The sequence below is a fragment of the Aethalodelphis obliquidens genome, unplaced genomic scaffold (assembly GCF_003676395.1).
Source record: "Aethalodelphis obliquidens isolate GAN/ISIS:26980383/991018 unplaced genomic scaffold, ASM367639v1 scaffold94, whole genome shotgun sequence".
NCBI lineage: Eukaryota > Metazoa > Chordata > Mammalia > Artiodactyla > Delphinidae > Aethalodelphis > Aethalodelphis obliquidens.
The window spans coordinates 2446115-2471131 of NW_020838038.1; the positions used below are offsets into that span (position 1 = coordinate 2446115).

The 25017-nt window shown below is 41.2% G+C and overlaps 1 protein-coding gene across 1 annotated transcript in view; it reads left to right on the forward strand.

Moving 5' to 3' along the window:
• The first annotated feature begins 1654 nt into the window (after positions 1-1654).
• Positions 1655-25017, forward strand: part of PIR (pirin) — a 108960-nt gene continuing 85597 nt past the window's right edge. Inside the window, 2 exon segments of the mRNA XM_027095767.1 lie at positions 1655-1768; positions 19280-19372. Coding sequence (XP_026951568.1) covers positions 1655-1768; positions 19280-19372 — 207 coding nt within the window.

The following is a 25017-nucleotide window of genomic DNA, read 5'->3' on the forward strand; positions in this document are numbered from 1 at the left end:
TGAGTCACGGTGAGGCAGGTGCGCGGCGCCCTCCGAGCCCACCTTCCCCACGCCTCCCCCGCCGCACGGGCTGCAGCAGCCGCCGCCCTCACCGGGCGGGACTACAGAACGCCCGCGGGGCCGGGCGGGTGCCGGCTATCAGTTAGCAGGACCCCGCCCTCTCCGGCCCGTCTCAGACTCCCAGGGGAATCTCCTAGGGAGATGGCCAGAGATGCTTAAATAGTCCTCTGCAATTGGGTGCAAGTGGTAGACAACTTTTCTTTCTGCAGACCACTTTGATCTGGTAAGTACCTCATCAGTGATTCACGTGCATAGAATTTAATTGTAGGAGTCTGGAAAGACCCAGAAATAGTCCAAATTGAGGGGACGGGGCGTAAAATACCAATACCTTCAAGATGGGTGTAGGTAGGTGATGACAGTTATGTACGGCGTGGAGGATTGAACTCATTTTAGGTGCCCCACAGCCCAGCACCCAGTAAATATTTATTGATTGCCTGCCTCGGGGAGGGCACATTTAGGGTGAGCCTCGCTTGCCTGCCTGGAGGTCTTTGCCCCGCACAGTGCTCTGAGTAGCAGCAGCTCACGTTCTTAGAGCGCTGACTACACTTCTTTGTGGTAGGCAGTCTTATTACTCCTATTTCGCAGGTGGAAAAACTGAGGAACAGAGAGGCTTAGCAATTGGCCTCAGGTCACACAGCTGGTACGTTGGTGAACTTGGGATGCAGACCCAGGCTGTGTGGCTCCAGAGTATGCTTCTTGCTGAAGCATCTCTCTTGGTTTGAGTGGGAATCTTTGAAGGAAAGGATTATACGCAGTTTGCAGAAGAGCGTTAGGAATTGCGGGTATTGTATGCAAGCATTTGAACTGGAAAGGGGGTTGATTATACCTGTTTTGTGATATGCCGTTGAGTAGGCTTTCGACCCACAAAGAGGAAACACTTTTGGATTGGGGCTGTGGATGGGTGCTGAAATACGGATAGCACTGTCAAGGGTACCTCCTCCATGAGTTTCCTGTGCTCTACTTCACATGAAAGCTCCAAGATTTCTTGCTACTTAAGTTGACCCTGAGCTTCAGGGATAGATGGGTCTTTGAATTTGATGACCCTCAAAGATCCCTTTCAATGTCAAGGTCTTTGGCATGGTCAGGTGAGAGTCCCAGACCTGTTGGTTTTTCTCCGTGTTCCCTGTGTCGCCACACAGATCTCTTTCAGCTCAAGGTAGCACCTCCCTCATGGGGCAGCGCGGGGTGGGGGGGAGGTCGAGGGACTTCAATCATGTAAAGCAGATAAAGTGAGCGTTCGAGGTCCTTAGTCAATGCCCAGCGGAGCTGTTATCATTAACCCTCGCCAAAGGTGGTCGTAGGACTACACCCGTTAAACATTGTAAATCATTAGTAGGGTGCTGGGAACCTAGTTAGTACTCCCACGCGTTCACCATCATTATGCTTGTTTTAAAGCACCTAGCCCAGGTCTTGTGCAGAGTAAGCAATTTAACAATCGTAGCTGTTAATACTTGGGGCAGGTGTGAATTTCGTATCCTATATTTTATAGTCCTTGGGTGGTCCCTCCTTGATGATTTCTCTGTTTTGTTGTTCCTCCTCTTGCCCTCTGTCGTCTACAGCTCAGCCTCAGAACACTCTCTGTTTAGCCTTGGGCATGGCGTGGTCCCATGGCGGTACCATGAAATAAAAGGTTACCCTCTCACTGCTCAGCCGCGAGCAGTCGGAAGGGGTTGGAGCGCGGGTCCGCAGAAGCATCGGCAGACCTGAGGTACGCTGGCTAGTTGGGTGGCTGTTTCCTGCTTTTTAGCAGAAAGGACTGGTGGGACCCTGAGGATAAACTTGGGAAGAGAGGGCCTGAGACAATCACGAGCCGCCCTGTTGGGTGTCTTAGGAACCAACTCTAAACTTAGCAATTGGGGTCCTCCCCAGAGCAGCCCCAGTCCCAAGGGGGTTTCTGTAATATGGATCCGGTGGTCCTGAGGTGACACCTCTGTGCCCCTCTCTGCACACCCATGTCCCATACTGGGTTTATCTGTCAGCCTCTGTGGGCACTTCACCAGGCTCACCCACCTGATACCCCCGGGTTTACATGCCCACAGGTCAAAGCACCAAGGAGAGACACTGGGGCCCCATCCCAAATTCCCAGGAGAGAGAATCCGACCGGCTCGGCTTGGGTCAGGTCTCTACCCTGGACCAGTCAGCCATTGCCAGGGATCTGAATTCTTAGAGAGACCCCTGAGACCCAACTTTGTGGACCTCTTGGTGGGAGGTAAGTGGGGGCTTCCCTCAGAGAAGGTGATTGTAGGTGAGGCAGATATCTTTCCACATTAGAGAGCAGTTTTATTTGAAAATTATGGGAGACGTGAGACTTGGTGGAAAAGAAAATCTTATACGCATAGAAAGGTCATCAAATTGTGGTTATCGCCCAAGGAATACAGTGCCCAGCCCCAGATTCGAAAAACAGATTTCTTTTTATTGAGGTATGATTGACATATAACATTATTTTCAGGTGTACAACACAATGATTCAGTATTTTTATATATTGCAAAATGATCACAAGTCTAGTTAACTTCTGTCATCATACATAATTATTTTTCTTGTGATGAGAACTTTTAAGATCTACTCTCTTAGCAACTTTCCAATATGCAGTACGGTATTAACTATAGTCACCATGTTGTACATTCCATCCTCATGACTCATTTATTTTGTAACTTAAAGTTTGTACCTTTTGACTCCCTTCATCCATTTTGCTCACCCCACCCCCACATCTGGCAACCACCAGTCTGTTCTCTGTATCTATGAGCTTGTTTGTTTTTAGTTTCCACATATAAGTGAGATCATACAGTATTTGTGTTTCCCTCTCTGACTTATTTCACTCAGCAGAATGCCCTCAAGCTCCATCCATGTTGTTGCAAACAGCAAGATTTCATTCTTTTTTGTAGTTGAATAATATTCCGTTGTATATTTACACCACATTTTCTTTATCCGTTCATCTGTTGGTGGACACCTAGGTTGTTTCTATGTCTTGATTATTGTAAATGTTGCTGCAATGAACATGGGGGAGCGTACAGCTTTTCAAGTTAGTGTTTTCGTTTTCTTTGGATAAATACCCAGAAGTGGAATTGCTGGATCGTATGGTAGTTATACGTTTAATTTTGGGGGGAACTTCCATACAGTTTTCTATAGTGGCTGCACCAATTTACATTCCCACCAACAGTGCACGAAGGTTCCCTTTTCTCCACACACTCACCAACACTGTCATTTCTTGTCTTTTTGATAATAGCCTTCCTAATACATGTGAGGTGATATCTCAGTGTGGTTTTGATTTGCATTTCCCTAATTAGTGATGCTGAACTCATCTTCCAAAAAATATTTTTGAATAAAGGAAGAAGTATATTAGGGAAATGGATTCTTTTTGAAAATGAGGCTGGTTTGTTCCTCTTCTTAAATTCTGCTCTGATATTCTCATACTCTTCCCACCGTTAGGTTCCTATTCATCTGAGAATGTCTCTTGAGGTCTGTCAAACATGGTTTTTCCGAAGGGACACACGCAAACAGGATTATTCTAAGGGCTAAATGCACAGTGGATGTTGGGAAGATGCAGGTGGGCATGGTGTCATTTTATACTAGGCCACATCGCCAACAGGGGAATTCGAATACCCATCAGCAAACCCACTATTGTATGTTGAGGGTAGCTAATACTTTAATTACTCCATCTGTCAGAAACACATCTGCTGAGGAGTTCTCAATTTTTCTGGTCTTGTGAACCCCTTTGGAGGTCTGCTGAAAACCATCAGTTCATTCTCAGAATAATGTTTTATCCATTCCTTCTCAGAAAAATGTTTTTTACTTTTATTTATTTTTTAATACATCTTTATCGGAGTATAATTGCCTCACAACACTGTGTTAGTTTCTGTTGCACAGCAAAGCGAATCAGCCATAGGCATACACATATCCCCTCCCTCTTGAGCCTCCCTCCCACCCTCCCTATCCCACCCCTCTAGGTCACCACAGAGCACCGAGCTGATCTCCCTGTGCTATGCTGCTGCTTCCCACCAGCCAACTATTTTATATTTGGTAGTGTATATACGTCGATGTTACTCTCACTTCACCCCAGCTTCGCTTTCCCACCCCATGTCATCAAGTCCATTCTCTATGTCTACCTCTTTATTCCTGCCCTGCAACTAGGTTCATCAGTACCATTTTTTTTTTTTAGATTCCATATATATGTGTTAGCATACAGTATTTGTTTTTCTCATTTACTTCACTCTGTATGACAGACTCTAGGTCCATCCACCTCACTACAAATAACTCAGTTGCATTTCCTTTTATGGTTGAGTAATATTCCATTGTATGTATGTGCCACATCTTCTTTATCCATTCATCTGTCGATGGACATTTAGGTTGGTTCCATGTCCTGGCTGTTGTAAATAGAGCTGCAGTGAACATTGTGGTACATGACTCTTTTTGAATTATGGTTTTCTCAGGGTATATGCCCAGTAGTGGGATTGCTGGGTAGTTTGGTAGTTCTATTTTTAGTTTTCTAAGGAACCTCGATACTGTTTTCCATAGTGGTTGTATCAATTTACATTCCCACCGACAGTGTAGGAGGGTTTCCTTTTCTCCACAGCCTCTCCAGCATTTATTGTTTCTAGCTTTTTTGATAATGGCCATTCTGACCTTCATGAGGTGATACCCCATTGTAGTTTTGATTTGAATTTCTCTAATAATTAGTGATGATGAGCATCTTTTCATGTGCCTCTTGGCCATCTCTAAGTCTTCCTTGGTGAAATGTCTATTTAGGTCTTCCGCCCATTTTTTAACTGGATTGTTTGTTTTTTTGATATTGAGCTCCATGAGCTGTTTGTGTATTTTAGAGATTAATCCTTTGTTGTTTCATTTGCAAATATTTTCTCCCATTTTGAGGGTTGTCTTTTTGTCTTGTTCATGTTTTAATTTGATGTGCAAAAGCTTTTAAGTTTAATTATGTCCCATTTATTTGTTTTAATTTCTGTTACTCTAGGAGATGGGTCAAAAAGGATCTTGCTGTGATTTATGTGAAAGAGTGTTCTTCCTATGTTTTCCTCTAAGAGTTTTATAGTGTCCAGTCTTACATTTAGGTCTCTAATCCGTTTTGAGTTTATTTTTGTGTATGGTGTTAGGGAGTGTTCTAATTTCATTCTTTTACATGTAGCTGTCCAGTTTTCCCAGCACCACTTATTGAAGAAACTGTCTTTTCTCCATTGTATATCCTTGCCTCATTTGTCATAGATTAGTTGACCATAGGTGTGTGGGTTTATCTCTGGGCTTTCTATCCTGTTCCATTGATCTATATTTTTGTTGTTGTGCCAATACCATATTGTCTTGATTACTGTAGCTTTGTAGTATAGTCTGAAGTCAGAGAGTCAGATTCCTCCAGCTCTGTTTTTTTCCCTCAAGACTGCTTTGGCTATTCGGGGTCTTTTGTGTCTCCATACAAATTTTAAGATTTTTTGTTCTAGTTCTGTAAAAAATGCCGTTGGTAATTTGATAGGGATTGCATTGAATCTGTAGATTGCTTTGGGTAGTATAGTCATTTTACTATAGTCAACATACAATATTGATTCTTCCAATCTAGGAACACGGTCTCTCTCTCCATCTGTTTATATCATCTTTAATTTTGTTCATCAGTGTCTTAGAGTTTTCTGCATACAGGTCTTTTGTCTCCCTAGGGAGGTTTATTCCTAGGTATTTTATTCTTTTTGTTGCAGTGGTAAATGGGAGTGTTTCCTTAATTTCTCTTTCAGGTTTTTCATCATTAGTGTATAGGAATGCAAGAGATTTCTGTGTGTTAATTTTGTATCCTGCAACTTTACCAGATTCACTGATTAGCTCTAGTAGTTTTCTGGTGGCATCTTTAGGATTCTGTATGTATAGTATCATATCATCTGCAAACAGTGACAGTTTTACTTCTTCTTTTCCAAATTGTATCCCTTTTATTTATTTTTCTTCTCTGACTGCTGTGGCTAGGACTTCCAAAATTGTGTTGAATAATAATAGTGGCAAGAGTGGACATCCTTGTCTTGTTCCTGATCCTAGAGGAAATGCTTTCAGTTTTTCACCATTGAGAATGATGTTTGCTGTGGGTTTGTTGTATATGGCCTTTATTATGTTGAGGTAGGTTCCCTCTATGCCCATTTTCTGGAGAGTTTTTTATCATAAATGGGTGTTGAATTTTGTCAAAAGCTTTTTCTGCATCTATTGAGATGTTATGGTTTTTATTCTTCAATTTGTTAATATGGTGTATCACATTGATTGATTTGCATACATTGAAGAATCCTTGCATCCCTGGGATAAATCCCACTTGATCATGGTGTATGAGCCTTTTATTGTGTTTTTGGATTCTATTTGCTAGTATTTTGTTGAGGATTTTTGCATCTATATTCATGAGTAATATTGGTCTGTAATTTTCTTTTTTTGTAGTATCTTTGTCTGGTTTTGGTATCAGGGTGATGGTGGCCTCATAGAATGAGTTTGGGAGTGTTCCTTCCTCTGCAATTTTTTGGAAGAGTTTGAGAAGGATGGCTGTTAGCTTTTCTCTAAATGTTTGAAAGAATTCACCTGTGAAGCCATGTGGTCCTGGACTTTTGTTTGTTGGAAGATTTTTAATCACAGTTTCGATTTCTTTCTTGTGATTGGTCTGTTCCTATTTTCTATTTCTTCCTGGTTCAGTCTTGGAAGGTTATACCCTTCTAAGAATTTGTCCATTTCTTCCAGGTTGTCCATTTTATTGGCATAGAGTTGCTTGTAGTAGTCTCATAGGATGCTCTGTATTTCTGCCGTGTCTGTTGTAACTTCTCCTTTTTAATTTCTAATTTTATTCATTTGAGTCCTCTCCCTCTCCTTCATCATGAGTCTGGCTAATGGTTTATCAATTTCGTTTATCTTCTCAAAGAACCAGCTTTTAGGTTTGTTGATCTTTGCTATTGTTTTGTTTCCATTTCATTTATTTCTGCTCTGATCTTTATGATTTCTTTCCTTGTACTAACTTCGGGTTTTGTTTATTCTTCTTCTCTAGTTCCTTTAGGTGTAATGTTAGATTGTTTATTTAAGATTTTTCTTGTTTCTTGAGGTAGGCTTGTATAGCTATAAACTTCCCTCTTAGAACTGCTTTTGCTGCATCCCATAGGTTTTGGATCGTCGTGTTTTCATTGTCATTTGTCTCCAGGTATTTTTTGATTTCCCCTTTGATTTCTTCAATGATCTCTTGGTTATTTAGTAATGTATTGTTTAGCCTCCTTGTATTTGTGTTTTTTACAGTTTTTTTTTTCCTGTAATTGATTTCCAATCTCATAGCATTGTGGTCAGAAAAGATGCTTGATACGATTTCAATTTTCTTAAATTTACTGAGGCTTGCTTTGTGACCCAAGATGTGATCTATCCTGGAGAATGTTCCATGTGCACTTGAGAAGAAAGTGTATTCTGCCACTTTTGGTGGAATGTTGTATAATTTTCGATTAGATCTGTCTGTTGTGTCATTTAAAGCTTGTGTTTCCTTATTTATTTTCTGTTTGGATGATCTGTCCATTGGCGTAAGTGGGGTGTTAAAGTCCCATACTATTATTTTGTTACTGTCAATTTCTCCTTTCATGGTTGTTAGCATTTGCCTTATGTATTGAGGTGCTCCTATGTTGGATGCATAAACATTTATAGTTGTTATATCTTCTTCTGGGATTGATCCCTTGATCATTATGTAGTGTTCTTCTTTGTCTCTTGTAACAGTCTTTATGTTAAAGTCTATTTTATCTGATACGAGTATTGCTACTCCAGCTTTCTTTTGATTTCCATTTGCATGGAATATCCTTTTCCATCCCTTTGCTTTCAGTCTGTATGTGTCCCTAGGTCTGAAGTGGGTCTCTTGTAGACAGTGTATATATATGGGTCTTGTTTTTGTATCCATTAAGCCAGTCTGTGTCTTTTGGTTGGGGCATTTAATCCATTTACATTCAAGGTTATTATCGATATGTATGTTCCTGTTACCATTTTCTTAATTGTTTTTGGTTTGTTTTTGTGGGTCTTTTCCTTCTCCTGTGTTTCCTGCTTAGAGAAGTTTCTTTAGCATTTGTTGTAAAGCTGGTTTGGTGGTGCTGAATTCTCTTAGCTTTTGTTTGTCTGAAAAGCTTTTGACTTCTCCATCGAATCTGAAAGATCCTTGCTGGGTAGAGTATTCTTGGTTGTAGGTTTTTCCCTTTCATCACTTTAAATATGCCCTGCCTCTCCCTTCTGGCTTGCACAGTTTCTGCTGAAAGATCAGCTGTTAACCTTATGGGGATTCCCTTGTATGTTATTTGTTGCTCTTCCCTTGCTGCTTTTAATATTTTTTTCTTTGTATTTAATTTTTGATAGTTTGATTAATATGTGTCTTGTCGTGTTTCTCCTTGAATTTATTCTGTATGGGATTCTCTGCACTTTCTGGACTTGATTGACTATTTCCTTCCCCTAACATGTTAGGGAAGTTTGCAACTATTATCTCTTCAAAAATTTCCTGGTCCCTTTCTGTTTCTCTTCTTCTTCTGGGACCCCCTATAATTTGAATGTTGGTGCGTTTAATGTTGTCCCAGAGGTCTCTGAGATTGTCTTCAATTCTTTTCATTCTTTTTTCTTTATTCTGCTCCTCAGCAGTTATTTCCACCATTTTGTCTTCCAGCTCACTTTTTCGTTCTTCTGCCTCTGTTATTGATTCCTTCTAGTGTATTTTTCATTTTGGTTATTGTGTTGTTCACCTCTGTTTGTTTGTTCTTTAGTTCTTCTAGACCTTTGTTAAACATTTCTTGTGCTTTCTCAGTCCGTGCTTCCATTCTGTTTCCGAGATTCTGGATCATCTTTACTATCGTTACTCTGAATTCTTCTTCAGGTAGATTGCCTATTTCCTCTTCATTTATTTGGTCTTGCAGGTTTTTACCTTTCTCCTTCATCTGTGACATATTTTTTTGCTGTCTCATTTTTTTTTTTATGAGTGGGATTGTGTTCCTGTTTTACTGGTTGTTTGGCCTGATGCTTTCCACACTGGAGTTTGTAGGCTATTGGGTAGAGCTGGGTGTTGGTGCTGAGATGAGGAATTCTGTGAGGCCTCACTCTGATGAATATTCCCTGGGGTCTGAGGTTCTCTGTTAGTCCAGTGGATTGGACTCAGAGCTCCCACCACAGGAGCTTCCGCCTGACCCCAGGCTTGCGAATCAAGATCCCGCAAGCTGCGTGGGGCAGCAAAAAAAGAACAATGACAAAGTAAAAGATAAAATTAGACTAGGAAGCTAACAGATATGTTAGAAAGACTGTAAAAATAAAAATATAGATGAATCAACAGCTGGAAGGTAAATCAGTACCACAATAGTAAAAAAGAGGAGGTGGGAGAAGAAAAAAAAAAAAGGCAGGGTGGGGGGAAGGCCTTAGCTGTGGAGGGCAGGGCCTAAGCAAGGGCAAAGTTTGGGTGGTGGACGGGGCCAATGCTCAGGACCCACAGGGCTGGAAAAGGCCCTGGGGGCTGTGTGGGGTGGGGCTTAGGCATGGTATTACATACAAAGGAAAACCTTTGTATTGAAATATGGTTAGCAAAATATTACAGAACAAATCTGTAATCTAGTAACTTAAATAACAACTCTAGTGACATTCAATAAGGAGATCTGGTGGCAGTTCTCGTAACTACCTAATTTCAAATCTGTGAGGGGCATGAACAGTAGTTCGGTATACCTGCAACAGCTATGATGTGATACGAAAGGAGCTTTGATTTCGGTTGGGGGCAAAGTCACAGGTCCTGGTAAATTACTGTGGTTCTTTGACTACATCCATAATTAAAGGCAATGTTACATTTTACTTTGGAGCTGGGTGGTGGTGACTTGTTGCGCACCAGCGCGAATGTACTTAATGCCACTAAACTGTATACTTACAAACGGTTAAAATGGTAAATTCCATGTTATGTTTGTTTTACTACAAAAAAATTCAGAAGAAAAAAATTTCCAGTTAGAGGTTAGTGAAAACAAAAATGTGTGTGTGTGTGTGTGTGTTTGTTTTTTTCCCCCAGCCAAGTTTACCTGAATTGTATCCATGGTTCCCAGTTAAGAGTCCCTGGCTGGGCTTCCCTGGTAGCACAGTGGTTGAGAGTCCACTTGCCGATGCAGGGGACGCGGGTTCATGCCCCGGTTCAGGAAGATCCCACATGCCGCAGAGCGGCTGGGCCTGTGGGCCATGGCCGCTGAGCCTGCACGTCTGGAGCCTGTGCTCCGCAACGGGAGAGGCCCCGCGTACCGCAAAAAAAAAAAAAAAAGAGTCCCTGGCTGAAAACCTATGCTTTAAAGACCTCTGCATTTTACTAATGCCATGCCCCAGGTGTGCCTCTACCCTCAAGAAAAATAAATGGATAGGAATCATTCCTAATGCCATCACTCTGGTTTAATCACTGTTAAGACAAAGCGTGTTTCCTTTTGTCTGTGTATAGTTGAATATTTTAGTTGTACAGAATAAAGAATTTTGTGTCCTTAGTTTTTCATTTAAGAGGGTAGCAAAAGGACTTCCTGTGTTATTATAAATTCTTCGTAAACACCATTTAAGTAGTTATGACATAGTCCAGTGTATGAGCATACTATTATTCTCTTACTCCTGGCCATACGTTTTTTATTTTTTGATTTTTAAAAAAATTTTTATTGAAGTATAGTTGATTTACAATGTGTTAATTACTGCTCTGCAGCAAAGTGATTCAGTTACACATACATATATATATATATTCTTTTCCATTATGGTTTATCATAGGATATTGAATATAGTTCCCTGTGCTATGTTGTAGGACCTTGTTGTTTATCCATTCCGTATATATGAAACCTTGCATCTGCTAACCCCGACCTCCTCCCCCTTGGCAACCACCAGTCTCTTAACTATGTCCGTGATTCTGTTTCTATTTCATAGACGGGTTCATTTGTGTCATATTTTAGATTCCACGTGTAAGTGGAATCATGATATTTGTCTTTCTTGGTCTGATTTACTTCACTTAGTATGATGATCTCTAGGTCCACCCATGTTGCTGCAAATGGCATTATTTCATTATTTTTAATGGCTGAGTAATATTCCCTTGTATGTATGTACCACATCTTTATCCATTCATCTGTCGAGGGACGTTTATGGCAACTCTGTTTTTAGTTTTCAGAGGAACCTCCATACTGTTCTCCACAGTGGCTGCACCAGCTTACGTTCCCGCCAACAGTGCAGGAGGGTTCCCTTTTCTCCACACCCTCTGCAGCATTTGTTATTTGTAGACTTTTTGATGATGCTGGCCCTGCATTTGACCATTTAGATTGTTACCCTATTTGTTAGCACTCCGCACACTGCCAGCTTGCCAGAAAGATGGACCCCAACCCTCCCATCAGCAGAGGAGGTGGTTACTTCAAGGTGGTTACTTTTCAAACTTTTTGCTTACTTCTCACTTCAAGGTGGTTACTTTTCAAACTTTTTGCACCAAGGCTCTGTCAGTAGAAAATAAAATCTCATAAGAAATCTGGAGCCCAGAGCTATTTTAGTGTAGAATTTACAACAGTGTTTGATGTTAGTGGCCCTAGGTGACACATTCCCTGTGACTGTAAATGTGGAGGTGGAGGAATTCACAGTGCTCTTTCGGTGATGAATGGTAAACAGGATGGAGTTGGGCTGCCTGGCACCTTCCATTAAAGTTGTGTGTGGGCCGGGACAGCCCCAAGCTGGAATTGAAATGATCGCACAGCATGATGCTGACGGGTGGTTCCTCTATGCTTCCAGCAGGAGGGAAACCCACCCATCACCTGCATTTGCCTCTATGCCCCACTTCCCCTTCCACCAGACAGTCCTTGCTGATGTGATTTTCCTTGGACCACTGTCATGCAGTGACACCTCAGAGATGTTGCGGGTTCCATTCCAGGCCACTGCAATAAAGCGAATATTGCAGTAAAGCAGGTCACGTGATTATCTTGGTTTCTCAGTGCATACAGAAATTACTTAACGTTTAAACTATACTATAGTCTACTAAGTGTGCAATAGCATTGTGTCCAAAAAAACAATGTACACACCTTAATTAAAAAAATACTTTATTGCTAAAAAATGTGAACTGTTATCTGAGCCTTCAGTGAGTTGTAGTGGTAACGTCAAAAATCACTGATCACAGATCACCATAACGAATAGAATAACAGTGGAAAAGTGTGAAATATTGTGAGAGTTACCAAAGTGTGACACAGGGATACAAAGTGAGCAAACGCTGTTGGAAAAATGCCACCGATAGACACTTGACGCAGGGCTGCCACAAACCTTCAATTTGTAAAAACCACAATATCTGCAAAGCGCAATACCTCTAAGTGCAATAAAACAAGGTATGCCTGTATATGTTTTTTATTAGGAAGAATTTCTAACGTAGAAAAGTAGAAAATAGTATAATGACTCTCCAGGTACCCAGCATCCACAGTGATCAACTCATGGGCAGTCTTGTTTCCAATCTTGGTCCCCATCCATTTCTTCCGTCAGAGTATTTTGAAGTGAATCATTTCATTTCATTCAGAAATATTTCAGTTTTTACTTAAAAAATATAACTGTAATCCCATTATCACAGTTAAAATTGTAAGAGTCTCTTAATATCAAACCACCTTGGTCCTAGTTGATGCAGGACTTGTAGATGGCGCTCTCCATTAGCAGTGTCTCTAGACCTTGAGTCAAGGTAGAAGAGCACAGAGTCACAGGTCAAGTCCATTCAAGGCCATATTTCGACCTCAGTCTGGACTACGTGTTGGCAGTTTCCTTCTACCTTCTCATTGTTACCCTCAGGCTCCAGTCTAGAGGCTGAGTTAGGCCCAGGGGATAGTCTGAGGTGTTGGGAGTCTACCTTTGGGGGCCTCTGCCTTTTTTTGCTGCCATATTATCTTGATGTAGCCTGGCCTTTTGTCAGGTGTTGGGAGGGTTGGGGGGGGTCCTCTCCGGAGACAATAATTTAAAAGAAGAAAAAATAATGTAAAAAACAGGCATTGCCCTTATATCAGTTAGGTTAGGCTCAGTTGTGTATAACAGAAAGCATCCTCCGAAACCAGTGGTTTATGTATGTAAGGATTTGTGTTTCTCTTTTGAAAATCCAAAAGTAGGTGGTCCAGGGTGGGCCTGGAAGCTTCACACTTACCAGAGACCCATGCTCGTTCTATCTTAGTTCATCCTTCTTACTGCATTCTTACTGTATCCCGTTATGGTCCAAGACGCTGTCAGAGCAGTAGCAACCATTTGCCCTTGGGGGCAGAAAGGAGGAAGGAGGGGAAAGGCAAAACGATATATGCCAGCTGTCTATCTCCTTTTATAAGGGATTTCCCTAAAAGTCCCACCCAGTTCCTCTCATTAGCCAGATTTGGTCATATGACCACACCTACCTACAAGGGAAGCTAGGGACCTAGCACAAGTATCACTTGGGATGTTGGTGGAGTACCTTCTGTGTACACAGAATTATTCTAGATTCAGTGGAGCATCATAGAAAAGCATAACGTTGGCCCTGTCCCCAAGGAAGTGATATTCCTGGTTACTTCCGGTGCTTCCTGATTTCAGTAAAATGCCAGGCTGCTGAAGCTCTGTTAAAGGAGCACCACAGGCCGGAGGGGCGGTGGCCACGGGTTTCAGCTGGCCTTCTCAAGAGATCTAAAGAAATAGCTTGGAAGCTGCCAGCCGAAGGTGGCAGCTAAAAGATTTGGAAGTGTTTGAAGGAAAGGAAGTTCTCATATCGTTCAAAAACTTTGAAAGATCATCAGTTTACTGAGTTGGGGACCAAGTCAAGACATTTAAAAAAGTCAGAGTTCTTATATGTCTCAGAGCTTGTCTTGCAGATAACAGGTGTCTCTCTAACATGTTCTTGGATACATGCTGACTGTTTAGAGAATGTGAGGAACTTTGGTGAGGGCTAATACCTAACCTGCAAATAACACTTTAGGACAATAGTCTGATGCAGATACTCTTGCTTGTCGGAGGAAGAGTGTCTCTTACACACGTGCCCCATCCTTTAGCCAGATAAACAGTTCATCCCTCTGACTTTCACCACATCCAGCCCCCTGGCTTCTGCAGGCTTCTTGTGCTGCCTTTCTTTGTGTGTGTGTCCATATGTCATGGACTGGTGACAGAAGGGTTGGATATGCGATCCAGATGTCACAAATAGGACTTTCCAAACAATGAATACCTACTGGTCTCTTACGTGGCAGATGGTGATGAGGGTAGTACTGGAAAGAGGGAACCTCTTCTTTTCATGATTTAGTTAACAGCAGGACATATTTGCTCATAGGAAACTGATCCCAAGAAGCAATGCACATCTCTTGATCTCATCTTTACCCACATTTTAATACCATAGAACCACAATAATGTAGAAGTAAAAAGCCATCTTGAGGCTGTAGACCCTTTGTTTGGCAAGTAGTTGTGTCTCAGAGATTTATGGAACTGGTACAACGTAACAGATCCACCCATCTATGTAGAGCCTGCCCTGCTTTAGGCTCTGGACCAGGTGTTCTCCATTCATTGTTTCCAGGCCTTCAAGCTGTGTATTATCCTGTGAGAAGCAGCAGTGTATAATAAGGTATGAGAATTTTCAGCCTCTCCTCCTCCCAACCCCAGTTCCATTCCTGGGCTTTCACTGAGCTGAAATGGAATTATGAGAGACAGGATGAGACCGAGAGGATCTGAGATCTGATTTTCACTGGAAAGGACAGAGAATTACTGGTGGGAGAGAAAAGAATAAATTCAGAAGGTGAGGGGGAGAAGGAGAAAAGGGAGGAGCTGCCTCCACATGGGTGGAGGAGATTTGAAGGGTTAGAGTGAGAGACGATGGAAATATTGGAGACATTTATTGGAGAGGAGGAGGGCTGATTTGAAATCTTTAAGCCGAAGCCCCTTTTGGCATTTTTGAGAGAATTCAATAGATATTTGAATTGTTTTCCAGTTACTTTTAAATATTGGACTGGATGAAACACTGGGCTAAGATGGGTTACAAAGTGGCCCAGCTATATATGGCTTACAGCCCGTATTTTATTTTTTATTTTTTTATTTTTTATTTTTTTTACAGCCCGTATTTTAAAGTGAAGAAATTGAGACTTGATTAGGCTAAAAAACTTGTAGTAACTTGTTGAATGTGTGTGCGTGTGTGTGTATGTACTATATGTGTTACATGTATGTATATACAGATGTGTGTGCAAGTGTGTATGCATATTTTTTCCACAGAAAGTGAAAATAAGAGTCAAGACAAGAGACAGGGAGGGTTTGGTACCTTCATTTCCAGCAATAGGACAGAGTAGATACCCTGAAACAAAGAAGCAAACAAACAAATAAATAACCTAAAAATTAATTAGCTGAGCTGACAGGAAGTTAGAGCAATTCTTAGAGTCTAAAAACAATGAGAAAGAAAGGAAAAATAGGAAATCTGAATAGTTTCATAGCTAGTAGGGTAATTGAATCAGTATTTTGAAAGTTTATTACAAAGCAACAGGTCCAGATGTTACAGACAGATTTTACCAGATATTTAAGGTACAGATAATTCCACTAATACACAAACTCTCCAGGAGATGAAGCTCCAGGGGGTCCTCAAATCACGTTGTGAAGTCCCGTTACCTTGCTATCAAGACCAGGCAAGGACAGCAAATGAAGGGACAATTGCCTCTCGTTTAGAAACATTTTTGCAGGACTCATAAGCAAAATATTAACCAACCAAATACAGCAATGTATAAAAAGGTATTATGTCATGACCAAGTTTGGATTGTCTGAAGAAAGCAAATTTGGTTTAATGTTGGAAAATCTATTTATATAACTTACCAACACTGAGAGATTAAAGGAGAAAAAACATATAATGTCTCAATCAGTGCAGAAAGCACATTCACTGGAAGTCAGCATCCATTTATGCTAAAGAAAAAATCAGTAAACTAGGAATAAAAGGGAAATTCCTTAACATTACGACAGGAATCTACAGAAAACCCACATTAAACAACCTGCTTACCAGTGAAACTTTAAAAAGCAATCTGTGTAACATTAGGGACTAGGCAAGGTTGCCTATTACCATCTATTCTACTCAGCATCCTTGTAGAGGGGCCAGCTTGAAAGAAGACAGAAAAAGGAATAGAAAGTATAAGGGTTGAAAATAAAGGGCGGAAAACAGTTATTTGCTGATGGCTGTTGGTTGGAATATTACTCCCAAATATTCACTCCCTCCCTGTAATAGATTATACACTCCCACCCACTTTTGGGTGCGTTACCCATGAGTCCACAGGGCGGGTTTAAGTGCCCTCCTGTCTGCCTTTGGGCTCGACCACGTCACGTGCTTTGACCAATGGAACAATGTAACTGGGATTGTGCACCATTTGGCTCCTGCCCTTGGCTATGAGAACAACACGTCCTAGAGAGTGGCCACTGTTTCATCTTGGGACCCAGAATGAGAAGACATGTAGAGGCCAGCCTGGCCCAGCAAAACCCAGAGAAATGGCAGCCTGCCTCAGCTTTAATCTAATGCAAGCAAAAAATCCTTTGTGAACTATTGGCCAAAAGCTTATTGATAAATATACTGGTGATGAATGTCTGCAAAGAAAACCCAAAGGAAGCTACAGATGAATTATTAAAATTAATAAGAGCTTAGCAGTGTTCAAAATCGCCTTTGTATTCACGTTTCTTTCTTTTTCTTTTTTTTTTTTTTTTAACATTTTTTGGCTGCACCCCGTGGGTTGCAGGGTCTTAGTTCCCCGACCAGGGATTGAACCCGTGCCCCCTGCAGTGAAAGCACGGAGTGTTAACCACTTACCACCAGGGAAGTCCCTCTATTCACATTTCTAATCCCCAGCAGCAGACTATTCAAAAACATTAGTTAAAAATGCTGTTTACATTCCTGTAGCTTTGTGATATAGTTTGAAATCAGGGAGTGTGATGCCTCCAGCTTGGTTCTATTCAGGGTCTTATGTGGTTCCGTACCCACTTTAGGATTGTTTGTTCTATTTCTATGAAGAATGTTATTGGGATTTTAATAGGGATTGTATTGAATACTTTGGGTAATATAGGCATTTTAACAATATTAATTCTTCCAGGACATGAGCACAGAATGTATTTCCTTTTATTTGTGTCATCTGCACTTCGTTTCATCAGTGTCTTATAGTTTTTAGTGTATAGGTCTTTCACCTCCTTGGATAATTTATTCCTAGGAATTTTATTCTTTTTGATGCAATTGTAAATGGGATTTTTTTTAAATTTCTCTTTCTAATAGTTTGTTGTTAGTACATAGAAACTCAACAGGTTATGGTAGTGCATATCTGAAAGTTGCTAAGAGAGTACCTTTGTGTAGTGACAGATGGTAATTAGACTTAGTGTGGTGATCATTTTGCAGTATTTACAAATATCAAATCATTACCTTCGGGGCTTCCCTGGTGGTGCAGTGGTTGAGAGTCCGCCTGCCGATGCAGGGGACACGGGTTCGTGCCCCGGTCCGGGAGGATCCCACATGCTGCGGAGCGGCTGGGCCCGTGAGCCATGGCCGCTGAGCCTGCGCGTCTGGAGCCTGTGCTCCGCAACGGGAGAGGCCACAGCAGTGAGAGGCCCACATACCACAAAAAAAAAAAAAAAAAAAAAAATTACCTTCCACATCTGAAACTAATATAATGTTGTATGTCAGTTATACCTCAATGAAAATACTATTTACAATACTATAAAAGTATGTTAGAAAAAATGTTTAATATATGCAAAATCTGTATGGAGAAAATTATAAATCCTATTGAAAGACATTTTCAAAGACCTGAATAAATGGAGATAACCATGTTTATGAGTAGGAAAACTCAGTATTATATAAATGTCATTTCTTCCCAAATTGATCCATAGATTCAAAGCAAGTCCAATCAAAAGTCTAACATTTTTGTTTGTATATGTTTTTAAGTTTTCTAAAATTTGTGTAGACTAACAGATGGCCAAGAATAACCAAGATGAACATAAAGATGCGCTGGCGACAGCCAGATCTGTGTCTGCCTCTAATTTGGGCTCAAGATTTATCTTCAGTTGCCATCTAGCTTTTGCACAATATACTGGACACTGAATATTCATAGTTCTATTTATATAAATATTTATATACATATCTCAAACTCAACGTGACCTAGAATGAAGTCACCTTGACTACTTCAAGGCTGCTGCTTCTGTTATGTTTCTTGTGCTTCTGGATGGCCCTACTGTCCTCCCAGGCCCCATAGCTAGAAATTTGGGAGGGATCTCATGCTCTTCCTTTTTTTTTTTTTTTTTTGCGGTACGCGGGCCTCTCACTGTTGTGGCCTCTCCCATTGCGGAGCACAGGCTCCGGACGCGCAGGCTCAGCGGCCATGGCTCACGGGCCCAGCCGCTCCGCGGCATGTGGGATCTTCCCGGACCGGGGCACGAACCCGTGTCCCCTGCCTCGGCAGGCGGACTCTCAACCACTGCGCCACCAGGGAAGCCCTCATGCTCTTCGTTTTTCCCATTCTCCATCACTACTGCCATTGCCTTAGTTCTGGCCTTTGTCCTTGCCTGGACTGTTGAAATCACCTTCTGAATATTCTTTGCCTCACGTCTCTTCCTTTTCCAGACCATCTTCCACATGTATGCTAGGGTGGTCTTTCTAGATCTGATCGTGTCAACCTGATGAAAACCCATCACCTTCAGGATAAAACCCAAACTCCTTTAAGATTTGGCCTGTATCCTCAGCCCATCTCTCATCATAAATCCATGTGCTTCTTTTGCTTCAGTAGTTTCCTCGCAGTTTTTCAAGTTTGCCGAGCTGCTTCTCTGCTCTTTCATTTAGAATATTCTTCCTTCTCCCACTTCTTGATTAACTTCTACATGTACTTCAAGACCCAGCTCAAGTGACACCTCCTTGGTAGAACCTTCCCTGATCCCACCCTACGCTCCTGTGTGTTGTCTTTCTCCAGAGCATTTATCATCACAGCACAGTAATTGATGTTCTAGTCTGTTCCCCTGTGATGAATCTGTTTATATATAGACTGTATCTCAATTGTGCTTGACTATTTAAATCTTAGACAATCATAAATTGTCCACTTCTCATAAAATGTCAACTGTTTAACTTAGTGAATCCGTGTGTGTGTGTGTGTGTGTGTGTGTGTGTGTGTGTGTAAGGAGTTCTTTCCTGAAAGCAACTAGCATTGCAAAAAGTTGCTCATTAGTCAAATCATTTTTAATTAGGTTTGCTAGATCTGTTCTTGAATGTAGCCCCGAGTAGCGTGGCTTAAAAGGCACATCTAGTCTGCTGGATTTTTTTTTTTTTCAGTTAAAACATCTGGATCCATTTTTACTGTTTGATGAATTTAAAGGCGGTAGACCAGGTGGATTTCCTGATCACCCGCACCGAGGTTTTGAAATAGTAAAAGAATTTGACCACAAAATTGTGTATTTTAAAATTTACCTTTACCTCTGTTCTTAAAATGAGTAATCACTTCTAATAGAAAATTCAAATTTAAGAGCAATGAATAATAGGCAAAAATTAATTTATAAGTTCCTGGCTATAGACTGGTTGTTAACAGAATTGTAATATCTATTTTACATGAAATATACTCAAATTTAAACATTTACTGTGTTTAATCTTCTTTGAATTCGTTTGAATTTGTGCCACTGGATATATTCCTGTCTGAGCAGTTAAAAAAGGCAAGAATTGGCTTCTTAAAGTATTTATATAATTAAAATAATTTATTGGAGGTAGAAGAAACAATATAAGGTGTGATTAAAATACTTTTATATGAAAACCTGCTTCTCTTCAAGAATTTTCAGAAATGTTTAATCTCATGTAGTGTAATATTTTACACCCCAAAAGACAATCCAAGAACACTGTTAGTATTTAACTCAGTTCTAAGGAGTTACAGAATCAAGGGGCCGAAACAGAACGTGGCCTAAAAATTAGAATTTTAAGGCCAAATATATACATTTACAAATTTAACTGTAAAGTCTATAGATTCTGCTGAGCACTTATTTTCAGTTTTAGTTCAGTGAGAAAATAAGAATGTGTAATATAATATTGGGGCCCTTTCAAAGATTCCCATTCTCCACACACACAGATACTGTGGGGAAAGATGCAGGGACAGTTCCCAGCCAAGTTCAGTCACCTGCTCCCTGAGGAAAACCTGTATTCTAAGGAAACAGACCAGGGCTTAGTGTGTTTGTCAAGTCCACTGCTGAATGAGCAAATATTTATTGATGTCTGGTGACATGAAGCATGGTGTCAGGTGATCTTTTGTATGTTGGGATGTGTGTGTTTGTGTGTTGGGGGAACTGGGCAGAGGCAGAGGAAGGGGAGGCTAATGAAGAATGAGGCATGACCCCTGCTTGCCTCCAGTATGGGGTTTAGTTAAGGATGTAAAAGATGGACAGGTAAAGAGTAAACCTCTGCAGTGTGAAAATAGAATAAGCCTAGAAGCTTCTGGAAACAGTATGAAGGATTAAGGTCGTTGGGCTGGTTTCCATTTGTCACTTAGCCATTTGCCTTCTGGTTCTCTTCTCTGTGACCACTTCGGGGCCACTGTGCCTTGCTTTACAGCAGTAATGGAAGGCATGCCTTTCACCTCGCCTACACTCATGCTGAGTTCTGACTGTGCTCTTCTGCCTCTGGTATCAGGACATTCTCACCACTCCATCCCACAGCTCCAGCTACCTTTTTACTAATCCTTCAAGATCTTTTCAGATATTACTGTCTCCATCATGTTTTCCAGACAGTCCCGAGAGGATACCCTTTCTCCTTCGTTTGGCCGCCGTAGCATTAGATTTTTCCACTCATACATGTTAGATATTTATGGTGGCCTTGATCATATTCTGTTTTGTATTAAAATGAGGAATTGCCTCAACCTCCCCCTCCCACACCCAAGAGGACTGTAAGTTTCTTCAGCTCACATCATCCCGCCCATCTCCATGTTCTCCTGGTGGAGATTCTCAGTCACTCCTGGCTGAATTTAATTGAATAGTAAAAAGAGAAGGTTTCTGCTGAAGACGACAAATATATTAAATAAAATGAATGATGAAACACGTTGCTTTCCTTTCCATTATTGAAAGAAAATTTAATTTCCTTTCTTTTTTTTTTTTTTTGCCACACCACGCTGCATGCGGGATCTTAGTTCTCTGAGCAGGGATCAAACCCGCTCCAGGGAAGTCCCTAATTTCCTTTCTAAGTTACAATTTATAAATTGTACAGTGCTCAATGTTAAACTACTCTGGGAAGGGGTCCAGCTGTAGAATATCGATTTTCGGCTCTTTACTTTTGAGTAAAGCATTTTCCTGAAAAGTGTAATTGTAACTATAGCCAACCCTCATCGTCTGTAGATTCTATATTCGTGAATTCACCTACTCACTAAATGTATTTGTAACTGTGGTGCTTGCGCCGTCATTGACGGGCATGCGCAGAGCAGCCCAATGTGCACATGCTCTCAGCTGAGGGTCAGCAAGACGATGCTCTGCCTTCTTGTTTCAGCTCTCATACTGCAAACAGGTGTCCTTCTTGAGGTCTATTTAGTGCCACATTTTTGTGCTTTTTGTTGGTGATCTCGCTGTTTTAAGTGCTGTCCAGTGATCCTAAGTGCAAGAAGGCTGTGAGGGGCCTCATGGAGAAAATACGTGTGTCAGAGACGCTTCTTTCAGGCGTGAGTTACACTGCTGCTGGCCGTGAGTTCAGTGTTAATGAATCAGTGATATATATTCAGTAAGGTGTCTTTAAACAGAAGCACACATAACAGGAGGTTACGTATTGATTCTTGGTTGTGACTTGAGGCTCGCAGGAACGTAGCCCTTTATTTCCCCAGGAGCAGAGGTTCAGTGTTGGCTCATTCAGTGATCATGGCAACTTTATAGAACATCGCTACTGTAAATAACTAGAATCGATTGTACCAGTTTCCCCCAGGAGTGTAGGTAAGCTAAGGACCCAGCTGTCTCTTACTGTGAACTTCAATAGTCTGCAGTTCAAAACCAGGTGCACTTCTAGGCTCTCCTCACCTCCTCCCTGGAGCATTTTCTACAGGCTTGTTGTAAATTTTGAAAATGCTAATTAGTATAAAGAACAGAGTTAGAATCACCTGTTACCTTACCATCCAGAAATAGGCATTGCTATTGTTCTTCCAGTACTTCTTTTTCTGGTATGCTGTATATGTTTTGTGTCTTTTTTATTTCCTAACATTATACTGTTAACAGTTTCCCAATGTTTAAAAAAAGACTAATCTGGGGCTTCCCTGGTGGCGCAGTGGTTGAGAGTCCGCCTGCCGATGCAGGGGACACGGGTTCGTGCCCCGGTCCGGGAAGATCCCACATGCCGCGGAGCGGCTGAGCCTGCGCTTCCGGAGCCTGCGCTTCCGGAGCCTGCGCTTCCGGAGCCTGTGCTCCGCAACGGGAGAGGCCACAACAGTGAGAGGCCCGTGTACCGCAAAAAAAAAAAAACAAAAACAAAAGACTAATCTTTGATGGCTTCATTAAGCATCTGCCATGAAATTGCACCAGTTGACATGACCAGAGCAACGTATGAGGGTACTTGTTTTCCTTCAGCATCACCAACACAATATATTTACCCAACTTTTCTTTATCTTTGCCATTTTGACAAGTGAAAAATAATGCTTCATCAGTTTTAATTTGAATTTTTCTTATCTGAGCAAGGTTGGATATCTTTTCATTCATTTTTGGCTGCATTGGGTCTTCGTTGCTGTGTGTGGGCTTTCTCTAGTTGTGGTGAGCGGGGGCTACTCTTTGTTGCGGTGCATGGGCTTCTCATTGCAGTGGCTTGTCTTGTTGTGGAGCACAGGCTCTAGGCATGTGGGCTTCAATAGTTGTGGCCTGTGGGCTCAGTAGCTGTGGCTCGCAGGCTCTAGAGCGCAGGCTCAGTAGTTGTGGTGCACGGGCTTAGTTGCTCCGTGGCCTGTGGGATCTTCCCGGACCAGGGCTTGAACCCATGTTCCCTGCATTGGCAGGCAGATTCTTAACCACTGTGCCACCAGGGAAGCCCTTCTTTGCATTTTTAAGCATCTTTTTACCATACATGTTTATATTCTTGGCCTATTTTGTTCTGTTGGGTTGGTGGTATTATTCTTATTGCTTTATAAATGCTCTTTGCATATTAAGGAAATCAGGCCCTTTTCAATGATAGGAGTTGAAATAGTGTTAACAAGGATTTGGCTTGTTTTGCACGCCCCCAAAGGTAGACCTTTAGTTACAAAGCATAGATACAACCCAATAGAAGGAAGCCCTTTTTAACAATTTCTTATGCAAAGATGGAATAGGCCCCCTGGATCAGTGATTTTCTTATGCCTGGAGAAATACAAGCATGCACTGCATGTTAACATAATGGGTATGTTATCAAGATAAATGGCCCTCAAAATAGGCTTTGTGCGAGATGAGTCAGTGCTGTGCTGAAATAAAATATTAGAACTCATGTTTATATTTTTAAAGAAAACTGAAATTATGCTGGACTAACACATGAATATAAAATAGAACTAAATATATGTTGTTTAGTCCCTGCTCATAATTTTTTAAACTAATAGTGATACATGATCAAAGGAATGTGGAGAATATTATCCTGCAAAATTCTTATTACCCCAAGTGTGATCCGTGAACCAGCAGTGGTATCACCTGGAACCTCAGGTGCCAACTCAACCTAGGAGTCACTTATCTAGATGACCCTCCAAACCAGAAATATTATTTTTTAATTGAAGTATAGTTGATTTACAATGTTGTGTTAATTTCTGCTGTACAGCAAAGTGATTCAGTTATATATATGTGTGTGTGTGTGTCTATAAATATATATATATACTTTTTCATTTTCTCTTCCATTGTGGTTTATCACAGGATATTGAATATAGTTTCCTGTGCTATACAGTAGGTGCTTGTTGTTTATCCATCCTATATATAGTAGTTTGCATCTGCTAATCCCAAACTCCCAATCCGTCCCTCCCCCACCCCCACCTTGGCAACCACAAATCTGTTTTCTATATCTGTGAGTCTGTTTCTGTTTCATAGATAAGTTCATTTGTGTCATATTTTAGATTCCACATATAAGTGATATCATATGGTATTTGTCTTTCTCTTCCTGACTTACTTCACTTAGTATGATAATCTCTAGGTCTATCCATGTTACTGCAAATGACATTATTTCATTCTTCTTTATGGCTGAGTAGTATTCCGTTGTATATGTGTACCACATCTTCTTTATCCAAGAAATATTATAACTCTATGAGCTAGGAACAAGAACCTGATTTTACTGCGTTAATGGCTAATCATTTTCTAAAACTTAACTCTTCGGTTTAGATAGCGAAATATATTCTGTTAAAAACTTGCATAAAAGTTGAGGAGGAAGGAAGGCCCCGGAGGAGGCACAGCTGGTGGTACCAAGACAAAGGGGAAAATGCAGGCAATATTTGCTGCCTGTAGTTTGGACTCCGGGGAGCATTGTTTTGAAAGGCCAAGTGGTAAAGGGTGGAATGATTTTGCAGTTACCTATTTCTGGTCAGGCCTGATATCTTGATTTGTTTAGGGCAACTCTATATGCTCAGAACAAAGAACCATCTGAAAAAATGTGCAACACTCTTCCTTTTTAATCCACGCCCTGCCCAAGTTTAATTTTGCCTGAAAGAGAAGTGCTTCAAGTTCACACACTGTTGATGAACCCTTCACCTACCATTTTGTACCTTTCAAAATCATCCTTTAAATTATAGCCTCAGGACTTTCCAGGTTTTCGCACTGAAAGGCCCCTTTTCCTAGGAACCCCTCTGTCCTGGGGAAACCAACGTGGTTGACCATTTCTGCTTCAGTTGAAGAACGTTAGGAGGAACCGTCCTGCCTGCTTCGCAGGAATGTTTTAGGATGGCCTCCATTCTGTCCTTAGTTGGGCTTAGAAATGTTTTATCAAGTTTTTCACCACAAGCCTCAGCAGATTCTTTGATTTTGTTCAGGAGAACAAACCCGCTCTGTTTCCAAGGGTGTGCCCATCAGAAAAGCCAGACTGGCATTTACTGGTTGGCAGCCAGCAGCGTTTGCATGCAACCTCTG